Source organism: Papilio polytes, unplaced genomic scaffold (genome assembly GCF_000836215.1).
Source record: "Papilio polytes unplaced genomic scaffold, Ppol_1.0 DF823957.1, whole genome shotgun sequence".
NCBI classification, from domain to species: Eukaryota; Metazoa; Arthropoda; class Insecta; order Lepidoptera; family Papilionidae; genus Papilio; species Papilio polytes.
In genome coordinates this window covers 489,084-500,986 of record NW_013525247.1, presented here as the reverse complement: position 1 = coordinate 500,986, position 11,903 = coordinate 489,084, and the positions used below count along the sequence as shown (strand labels likewise).

General features: G+C 34.1%; 1 protein-coding gene across 1 annotated transcript; it reads right to left on the bottom strand.

Annotated features, from left to right (window-relative positions):
• Positions 1–5,187: 5,187 nt before the first annotated feature.
• LOC106101768 (IQ and AAA domain-containing protein 1-like) lies at positions 5,188–8,146 on the bottom strand. The gene has a single exon (XM_013281105.1). It carries the CDS (start codon positions 8,047–8,049, stop codon positions 5,347–5,349), a length of 2,703 nt encoding a protein of 900 aa, XP_013136559.1. The 5' UTR covers positions 8,050–8,146; the 3' UTR covers positions 5,188–5,346.
• Between the last annotated feature and the right edge of the window lie 3,757 nt (positions 8,147–11,903).

The window sequence follows — 11,903 nt, the reverse complement described above, 5'->3', positions numbered from 1 at the left end:
TTTAAATTACTAATAATTTTGCTATAGTTATTACCGATATTCTTTCTAGTAATAAAATATTACTTATGTTACTGAATCTAGTAATAAGATCGAATCGATTGTATTACAAATAATGGTAATCGTGTTAAATAAATAAATAAATGACTGTCGACTTATTCAGGTCATCTCCCAGTATAAATGTAAGCAAAAGTTTCATAGACAGATCTCGTTCACAGATTCACAGGTTAGTCCGCATCCGATTAAATATGGCGACTGCTACGTTGTAACGTATTCCATTCCCCTACTACAAGCTTTGCCAGAAATACTAGAAAGTATTTTTTTTTGTTTAAAGTACAAAATGTGATATTCATTCTGAGTTAGAGTTTTCTTATTGAGGATTCTATTTTAGTAATAAAAATGTTAAAATCACTCATTGCAAGTTTTCTTATCAAGTCGATTCCATTGCGTTTAACAAGTGAGTTTATAATTAATTCAATTTTGAATTATTGATTATGAAGATCTTATCTATTTAAAAAATTTACTAAAGAAAATCATAAAACCGCATATGAAAAATTCAAAATCTTACCTAAGCATCATCTCACTTCATCACATAAGTAACAAAGTACGCCCTAGTGTTATGAACGTTGTCTAATGTGTTTCCGCATTATCGGCGTACATCAAAGCCTCCCCGGTCTATCGCTGCCGGCGTTAGCACCGCAGGTGGCCACTTCCGGTGCCTTATCACACTTGTGATTGTTTTTTTTATCTAATAGTTAATAAGCATTGATATTGAATTTTAAATGTAGTGAGTGAGTTGCATAGGGTATAGGGTGCAGCTATCATATGCTATTAATAAAGTTAATTAATATTAATTTAAGAAGAAATAGTAGTTTAACGTACAGTTATTACGGATTTTAATAAATCAGTTTTAATAAATCGGTGTGTTAGAGTAACTTTTTTAATAAAAATATCTATGAATTCTTCATTGATTTTGTAATGTTTAGCACAAGCACGGTGTTGTTTTTAAGATTTTCTAATATTACAGTAATTCTTTATTCTTGAGCTAAAAAAAATAAATTAATTAATCAATTTCCTTTCATTTTAGAGCGTCCCTACAGTTTGCTTTGTAAAACTTAAAGCGTATGCGGAGAGAGAATTTTCGACAAGTGTGAACGACGCATTTCCTGGCCTTTGTTGGTATCTGACATGATACGGCGATGCGCTGGAAATTCTGAAGCTATTCTATTAATTTGCATAAAGCTCGCTTTAAGGCTAGACTTTGTATAAGAGAAAAACTCGTCGAAGATTCCCGTTTTAATGTGAACTTACGAGTACTTTTGCAATTGAAAGTTTTACGGAACGTATTATGTCAAATGTAGATGAAGCCACATTTACACCGGAATTACCGAGCCTTGTATATAAAACTTACAATTACATAGTTAATAGTTTTCTATCTCCTAGTTGGAATCAGATTGTATTATCTGAGACACATAAACATAGGAATCCATAGATATGAAGGGATTCAATCTGATCGCGACAAACTGAAATGAAAAAAGTGTTCAGTCTGAAGCGTCTAGCTCGTTGGCAATAAAACAAGTAAGGCACAGCGCTTTGCTGCCTTAATGAAATTCTCTTTCAAATGTCGCAATCACTATAGTCGCCATAAAGCTCCGGAGGTACCGTTGATTTTAACAGTGCATTGCAATAAAAAGCTTTATTTCTAACTTTGCATATTTGAAACAAGTAAATTAAACAATGACATAAAAAGTAGCTTTCTAATAAAATAGTCTTGAGTTGTAAAACGGTAGGTAGGTTTTAGTTTCTAATTGTGTTTCGGAAATATGAAATCAAAAATTGAAATTAAAATCGATATCAGGATTATTTAAATAGTCACTTTAAAATCATGGGTCAACAAGCTTAAAGAAAAAAATCGATTAAAAGCCTATTTTCTTTCACAAATTTAAGGTGAAATCCTTCAATTTCTATAAAATTTTCACTTCTGTCCACAGCTTATGCAAGCAATATGTTGCATCTTCAACACCCAAGTGTCAGGGAATCTAAAATTTTAACGACTCAAAAAAATGAGATTTGGTAGTGTGCGTGCGGGTGTCGGTGTGTATAGCGTAGTGCGCGTGTGTGCGTGCCGTGATCGATGGCGTCGCGAGGTTGCCGTTCCTCTCACTTCCGGTCGGCGCGTTGCCGCTCCGCTAGGGCGGGCGGACGCAGATTAAAGCCTTGGACTTTTAATTTGTTACTATTAGATCAACATTCATCGTACAAGGTGAAGTATTTTTTTTTCCACTTTAATTGATACTGCAAGAAATAAATAAAATAAAATAGAAATGCAATACTTGCTTGTTAATAAATGTTTCTCATATTTGGTATTTTTTTATTAATTGTTAATATAAATAGTTTTTTTTACATTGTAAATAGTTTATTCAATGATATTTCGCCGCATGTAAGAACATTTTTAAATAAGTTTTGACCGCTTAATAAATGGAAGTTTCAACAAAAAGTTTTTCAATAAAGGCGTCGGTTTTCTCTCATTCTGTCTGTTGGCAGCTTTCCGGTCTGTGAGAGATATATCCCTTTCACCGATTTACGAAGTTAAATTAACTTTTTAATTCAATCATTGAATAAAACCATGAGTACAAGGGAATTATACTAACATTTATATTATAGAATATCCTCATATATTATCTGTCTCTCTTCTATTCCTATGTCCCCGTCCTATGTGTTATTTCGGCTTTCTAGGTAAAAACGCTAATAACGATCTCTATTTAGTGTGTCGCTACTTAATACTGTTATAATAAAGAAATAAAAGACCATAACACACTGCACATGTTATAATTTAATTTAAATAATTTTTTTAATCATCTTTACTTTTTTTTTCGCCTAAATACACCACCGAAGACCAACTACACACGAGAGAACAGGGTTGTATTCAAAAGTTATATTATAATGTGATTTTATGAATTTTCGTAAACGAAATATTTGAGCCCTGATCGTTTGTAGTCCCTCTGACTTTCTGTCTATATCTCTTTATCGAGTTTTTTTTTCTGTAAACTCTTGCTCGAAATATATAACTTTAAATAACTATAATGTAAAACAAGAAGTCTCTGAATATGAATTAATCATATGATATTACAAAATCCACTTAGATTACGTAGCTGTAAGCTGTAACTTACTATTTGATCTTATAAAACAAGGTTGCTAAAAATTTTCTAGAGGAAATTGTTAAAAAAATGTATAATAATAAGTATACGTCATTCTAGTCAACAGTAAACAGGAAAACTCTTTAAAAAAAGAATAAATTTCAATTCCGTACCAAAAGCTCTTTCGATACTTGCCTATAGGCGTCGGTTATCAAATTATATCGACCATTCCAGCTAATTCGTCGTTTCCATCCCCGTTTCGCAAGCCCCTCTTCCCCCCTATTTTCATCCCCTTCCCCTCCCCGCCTACAACCGCCGGCTCTAAGCTCATTTCCTGTGCGCCGCCTGGTTGTATTAATTTTAAATTAACTCTGGATAAAGCGTCGCGTCTGTTCGAAGTGCAAATCAAATGTCTGAGTCGTACACGTCGCACAGCGGTCGTTTCAATATTGGATTTATCTATAGGTAAACAAAATAAACTACATCCATTTTTCAATTTCCTTACGCTTGAAGTCTGAAAGTTTTATTTAAAGTACATTTCAAATAACGAATCTTTACCTATTTTAGATACGTATAGAAAAGGTTGAGTAAAGATGATTGACAAGATTGCTAAAAATCTTTTACAAAATTTTCATTAAAAGGCTCATTTTACCTATAACTTAAATAAGGGGAACATATATAAACTGACTGACGTTTAAAACGAACTAATAAAAACAATGAGCTTTTTACTTAACTAAGCTAGAGATTAATGCTATCCAACTATTTAATTACCACAACTAGTCACAAATGTTTTGGGTAAGGCTCTAATATAGTTAATAAAAAAAACATATTTCAGACGAAAAAATTGTCACTTTTAAGTTTTGTGTCGCCTAGTAATCAAATACATAAATAGAGCTAAGGTTAAAGATTTTTTAATTATTGACTCTCATCTTAATTAAGATTAAAACCACAAAAACATCGAGACAACTAAAACGCTCCTAATCGCATCACCTACTAGATTAGCGATGGGGAGGAATAAAGGATCTATTGTAGTGCCGGCGCGGTGGCAGACTTGACGGAAGCGTCTGCCCCACCCCAACTGGGGAAGTTCCCCCGTCCGCGCGGAAATGGCGGCGGGGAGCGGAGACAGCGGCATCCGGGGAAGTGGAGTCGGTAGTGGGTGCAGCCCAGTGTGGGCTTTGTTCGTTGAGCACCGACACCGCGACCCAGTTTTGGGGAAACCAGGCATTATTGGTCGTCCCGGTGCACTGACGAATTGCGAAGCAACGGATTGTTTGCGGTAAAGCATGACAACGAATGAATTTTAATTGTACCTATACTAATTGTCTTACAAACGAATTAAATTTTTGTTTAAATTAAATTGTTTGAACTTTTCAACACATTGGCAAAGCCATTGTAATGAAAATACACAATTCTGTAGAGAAATCTAATGGTAGTAATAAAGTAAAAAATCTAATGTCATGCAGTCAAGTTTATCAAAGATATAATAAAATAGTAAGAACAACAAATAATTTACACACATCGTGTCCTAGAAATCAACTAAGCTACTCAAATTTATTAAATATAAATGGCCTCTTGTTTGTCTGTTAGAATATTTGTAAAAGCGCCATCTGCCGGCGGTTACAAAAATAAAACCTATTAAAACAATGACTTCGCAGCGACATCTCTGGTTATCCTAAAGAACTAGTTGCGCTTTACAAGCTTTACCTCAGATATCGAAAGCTTTTTATGTGTGTAGATAGTGCTGCCAAAGCGTCGTAGGTGAGAAAAATTAGAACTTATTTGAATTTTGTTATAAAAATAAATAGATTTTATGCTAAAATTGCCAATCTTTAGTATACGATTGGAGACAAGACTTAAACTAGCATATTGAACAAAGTTTTTGCATTTTTTTCTTTTTTGACAAATATTCATATTGTATATTATGTTCCTTTAACAATAAGGCAATAAAATCATTTTTCTATGACAAAGAATACGCATTTATAACTCCTTTCCAAAATGTATTTTATACAAATAATTTTAGTTTATAATAATTATTTTTAACAATTCCTTTTTATGCAGTATAAAACAAACTTTAATGACAAACCGTTATTTTTAAAACATTGATGATGCGATATCCATTACAGTGGTCAAAGAGCCGTTTTTACATAAACTGACCATAGAATTTTAAAAAAATAACTTACTAATGAATATATGACAATACTTAGTTATTTTATTTTTTCTTCTTCTTTTCCTCTTTTAACTTGTAATTAAGTTGCGACTCCAGCATTAGCATGTAATAAGCATATTCTCCTCCCCATGGCGAAGACGCAAGGTACCATTGCGTGAACATGTCATAATCAAATGGATCTATGTAGTTACATTGACTGTCGTTCATTGCTGCTTTCAGTATTTCTGCAGGTTCCAGTGGTTTGTAGTATAATTGTGCAATCCTATCACCGTTCAGCACTGTCTCAATGGCACGCCTTATAGTGTTTATGTCAAAACCACGCAATGCTTGTGCTAAAGAATTAACGTTAAATTCTCTATCTATGCCATGATACTTCATCAAAATTTTCTTTAAAATAAATGATATGCTACCGTAGTCGCTTCGAGGAAATACGATCATAGATGAAAATACCTTTAACATTAAAGCGCCTTTCGTCAACCATGGTTCTGATGCTGTTCCAATTACTAGAATTTTATCCTTGTCTGATAAAGGTTTCACAATTTCCTTATATAAGTCTTTTTGTAATCGTGTTGGGTCAAACATTTTTTCTTCGGGAGGTACTTTCTTGTAAAATATTTTGTCAGCGTCCGACACTAAAATTATAGCGGGTTGCATAAGCCTGCTTACTTTGTTGATTAGATTAAACATCTTTTTTAAGTTTTTTGGACCTGGATATTTGTTATAAACATTAAATGGTGATAGATCTATTAAAATTGAATTGGTTTCAGTTGCCAATGCATAAACGAGTGTCTTCTTTCCTGACCCTTTGGGCCCCACAAGAAGTAGGGACCGGTTTGCATTGCGACAAGATGAACCTAGCGTTAACAAACATCGAATTCTTATTTGTTCTCGAACATCGCCTAGGCATGGCGGTGGGAACGTTGGCGTCCATTCAATTGCTCTCATATCAGCTGCAGCATAGTTTCTGTCGCCCCAAAAATCATCAATAGTTAGATGTTTATGCTGCTTAATGATACCTTCGTCAAACAATTCTTGAAACATTCTGGCGGGTGGTACTTTCTCCGGTTTCGGTACCCTAGGTTTCCTTGGTTTTTTCCTTTTTTCACTTTGAGGAGGCTTGCTGATCCCAGCGACATTGTAATCGTTTTTGAGCGACACCTTTAACTGTTCTAACTCTAATCTCATTAACTCATCTACAATGGGCCGCAATTGTAAATGTACTTCTTGATAAGCGGTGCCTACGACTAAATCTTTTATGTAGCCTTTGATTACTTCTAAGGGAGGATCTGGTACATCAATATTTCTCCATTGTGTCTGATAATCTTTCCACGCTTCTCGTAACTTTTCAAATTGTTTACCTACATTGAAATAGATTCCCGGATCATTAGCTGGATTGAGTCGTGATTTTCTGTAATCGCTAAATCTTTTTTTCTCTTTTTCCAATGCTTCTTTCTCTATACGTCTTTGTTCTAATTTTGCTTCCAATTTTTCTGCTTTAATTTGTTGTTTAGATTTTGGATTACCAGCTTCTTCTTTCAGACGTTTATCTTCCTTAGCTCGATACTCAATATATTCTTCTATAGTAAAAGTTTCTCCTTTTACAACTAAAATTGATCCACCCTCTTCAGGCCACGGATACTCATCAAATGTACGGACTTTGTTATACCACACTCGAAACCACTCCCTAATTTCACTGGTTATATCGTCCATTATATAATCTTCTTTGATTTGTAAAATGTGAGCTTTTTCTTTGATATGATCTTCTAACCACTTCTCATGATATTTTTGTCTATAACTGCGGCGTATCTGTTCTACTCTTTTTAATTCTGTTTTTTCCGATGGTTTAGGTTGTGAGGTTATAATCATTTGAAGTTTTTCTTTTAATTTGTTTTCCCGTTTTTGCTCTCGCTTTATCTCCATGAATCGCTTATAAATCGATTTAATAAGCGCAGCGGCTCTTTCTTTCATATATGGCGATGCCTCTGGTTTTTTAAGACCTGCAAGTTCCAAATATAAAGCATTATCTTTATTCAATTTTTTAGCATTTAGTCTAACAATGCTTCTTGACCGTTCCATACGTTGAATATTATTCACATGCCGGTTATATTCTTCTTCTAGTCGCCTTTTCTCTTTCTCTTCAGGAGTAAGTACTTCTGAGTGTATGGATTCAATGTCTTCGCCCAGTGCTAATTTTCGTCTTATCTCCTCTTCCTTCTCTTCCCTTAATCTCGTTTCTTCTTCCAAGCGTTGTTGTTCTCGAAGCTCTAATTCTGATTGAGTTGGTGTGGGATCACCTATGCGATTACCAGCGAAAATTTGATCAATGACATATTGCATTTCTTTTTGTCTAATTTCAAATGGATAGAAAAATGGGCAAAGTATTTCTACATCCTGAGGTATTATGAGCATTTGTTTAAGAGCGTTATCAGGATACGTATATTCAAAGAATTCAACAGTTTCTAATGATGATTTTAATTCCAACAAACGACAAGTTATGGTGTCAATAATTTGTCTGATGTATGGACGTCTTTGTACTTGATCCATTTGATCGTAGCATTCACATAATCGATTATATAATATGCAGTACTGAGAGTATACTCTCGCTATTATTTCTATTGCAGTGGCTTGAGGCTTAATTCCTATGCCGTCTGATGCTAAATCCTGGATCTTTTGATCAGCGGCTAAGGCTTTTTCGAAATCTTCTTTTATTTTCAACCATCGTTCATAATATTCTTTGCTGGCCATTTTTAAATTTGTTTTGTTCGAATCAAAATTTTTACTTCATTAACAGTAATTTTAAAATATTACTAGGTAAAAGTAAATAAAACCATGACAATGTAAAGTGACAATTCTGTCACATGTCAAGTCATTTACCTAATCATTTTTTTATTTCTTCTAAAAGTTCATATCATGAAGTAAAAGTCTTTTCTTCATGTCACACATTACTTTTAAACACTTGCCTTGTTTGTTACTTATCAAACTAGACGACATTAGTTGAGGAATCCCGAAGAGAATATTGTAATGAACTATTGAAATGTTAACGGTAAATTTTAATTGTTATTTTATAAACACCGGTTCACGAAATGAAACTAGAAAAAGGTAACTCACGACGCATAGTTTCATTGTATTGATTTATCGGTGTATTTTCCCCTGGTAGAAGCTTGCTTTCCGTACTAGGACTAATTTCTGTTATATTATACAGGTGATTCTTAACGGACGGATTAACGGTTTTGTGGAGGTATAGGACCTCAATAGCTATCATTTAAACGCAAAGCATGTTGCCCGATTTCCTATAGTTTTAAAGTTATTTAATTTTTCGTAAAAAAAATCGGAAAAATTAGATTTCCGACTTAAATTTGACCGTACGTCCAACGTAATGTGTTTACAGTGTTCCTTTTTTTCTTTAACAGGCCTAAAATTTAGGCTTTCGTACCGTATGAATATCATAAAAATTATGTACAAACGTTCAAGCAAATTAATGTTTCTTATCATTGGTTATGAGATATGTTACTCGTGAGTTGGGGGTGGGTCCACAATGAGACTCCAACCCTCGCGCACAATAAAAATGTTTTAAGTGCGCCTCCGCGCGTTCCATTGAGCGTCAGTAACGACGACGCACGCGCTCCGCGACTGCATCCGGCCGGCGCGTGCCTATTGTGACTCACCCCAATTCATGAGCGGTAGCGATTACGAAATTGAATTATTTTTAATTTTGATTGTTTAATAGTGAAAAGAAAGATGTTAAAAACACAAAGGGAGATCTTGGACAATTACGAAAAATATTAGTTAGTTAGCTTCTAATGTACAATCATTATTAGATACCTAAATTTAATAGTACAATTCTGTGGAACTTAAAAATTTAAATGCCATGCCAGCATTAATAATTGGCATGTTAATAATTAAAATAACATGAAAAAACGTACATGAGAACTTAGCTTACGAAAAGTTTACATTTTAGACAATTGCTTTCATGTAACTTTATACCCTTCAAATTCAATAAATTCGCTATTGGCTTATAAATTGCGGCACAGGCTTAAACAGCATCGCCCAAAATGCAACGTAACAATGATTATTCAGTATCCCTCCTATGTATTCATTACGGGTGTAGAATTTAAGCCATTTATTTTGTTAACTCTGTCTCGGTCAATAAAGCCTGTCGGGGGTTGGACTAAAGGGATCGTCGAGCTCTGATAGTTCGTAATCTTAATGCTGGTGTCGCGACTGCACTCTATTGGCATGCTTGTACTTATTTTGGATCAGAAACTTCCAGAAAACATAAGTTTGGGCGGGAATAATATGCATTCAGTATAGGTGTAATTAATTGAACATGGTTTTTAAAATAAATGAGCTGAAACTGTAAATCCTTATCATTACTTTTTGTTTAACGCTCAGCATGTACAGTTTATTTTACGTTTATAAATAGACTCCAAAAGATGGAAAAGCAGGAATGGGTTTTGTGTATTATTAAAAAAGTGTAGAATTATCGATAAATCAATGGTTTTTAAAACATGCCACTAATCATCCTCGCTGTTATGTTTACCCTAAAAGCTGTTGAAATTAACAAATAGTCTGCATTCCCACGAGGGGGGTATCTTCATTAATAGAGAGGGAATCGAAGCCGTGACAAATTCGTCGCATGCGCGGCGTACAGGCACCACCCAGACAGTTAACGGGCCACCGGAACAGACAGACACAATGATTGACTGTTCAATTGAGTGCCGGAGTTATTCGGGATTGCACACTCTCCGCCAATTACGTTAAGCGTACGCGATTAGTGTTGTGCAGAGAAATATCGACATATCGTCTTGTCCAAGTGATTTTTTAAAGCATATTTTCCAAATGTGCATTTTCAACTTACACTAATAAAATGTGATAAAGTAATATAGATGTATTATCTATTGAATATATTAAAGTACAATGAGAAAAAAGTTATAAAATGGGTGACTTATGGACGATAAATTATTTTGTATGATTACATGTGTATTGAGATTTCTGTTGTATAATTAGCTTATTGTAATGTTTTCATGAAACTATACTTTAATGTTATAAGCTAAAGGAATAGCAATAATGTTCAAACACGTTCATATAAATTTTCTGTTCAGAAAATCGTTTGTCACAAAAAACTAACTACATATATTATTACGATAAATAAATTGTTACCTCATTATTATAAAAACTAACCACGTTTGAATAATCAACAATTAAGCGAAACACTCAACCCTAAAATATCACAGAACGTGTCCATTGTAACCGCATGAGATAAAAATGCATGACGTCGACGATTATCAATAGAAGTTAGACTCTCGATCCCACGCGCGATAATTCGATATGCACCGTAGCTTACAATCAGCGCTTCACTATTATTTATTTTGCATGTTTCTAAAAAATGAATCAGACATTTTTACACATTTAATAAAGTTATTAAGCCTGAATTAATGTCTTAATACAACCATTTCAGGTCACAGGTTATATTGAGGCGAGGAAATGTTTTCCACAGATCATTTTGGACGGTAAATTTACTTGTAGGTTATTTTAATTGTGACGTATAGTAAAAGGTTCTTTAATATGTATTTTTTAAGAGTTTTGGGATATAATAACATTAGTAGATTCATTAATAGGCAATTAGAAATGTTACATTAGTATGCCTGGGGGTACACTCGACATCTCGTCACAGTCGGCCATCGTGAATGGTGCTTGTTGAGAGCTCTTAATTATTTAGCAACATGTAAGGGCACGTGCCTCAGTTTATTTCATCGACACTAATGACTGGTATTTTTTCAATTACCCTTCACTAATGGTGGTATGGTTTTAGTTAAAATGAAATTTTAATAGTTCCTAACGTGGATAAAATTTTGAATAAGTAAATCATGTATTCGTTTTATTTTCACATATTTGAATTGATTCAGATATGACGGCTGATAGAGATGTATGGAAGGGCAACACTTACTGTCCCGACCCTCCGCCTCCGTAAGGGATAAGGGCAAGTGGATGATGATGATGATGATGCATTCATTTTATTATATAATTAATGTAAAGAATTGTATAAAATTTTACATATTAAAATGCGGAATATGTAGGTAAAGCATATACACCAAAACAGGGGTAAACAAGAGGCATAGCGCTGCCAACAAAAAAGTAGACAATTCTATCTACAATGTCTATAAAAATTCCCTCGTATCAGGCTCGTTCAGCAATTTTTTTCGGTAGAAATGAAAATGATATAACATTAAAAGAAGACTTACATAAATGAGAATAGCCGTAATCTGAATGTATCTTTACTTTTTTTTAATTTTCACATACTAAGCCTAAACGTGTTATAATTTCTAATTGCTAAAATTGGCGGATTTCATAAGAGCCATTCCTAATTTGATACTTGACAGACTTGCTAATTTGTCAAATTATCGATTCATACTTTGTAGTTACGCTTCAATAAAAGTGTAAAGGCCTTGAGACAGCCGAGCGCCCTCGGAGACGCTCAATTGACGCATCACGCGGCCTACTTCAAAGGATCGGAGCTCAATTCCTCGGACAATTAAAAGTTATAAACTGCAGTCAAAGATACGATCGTCTTGCTTCGCTGCGCGAATAAATGATTGAGA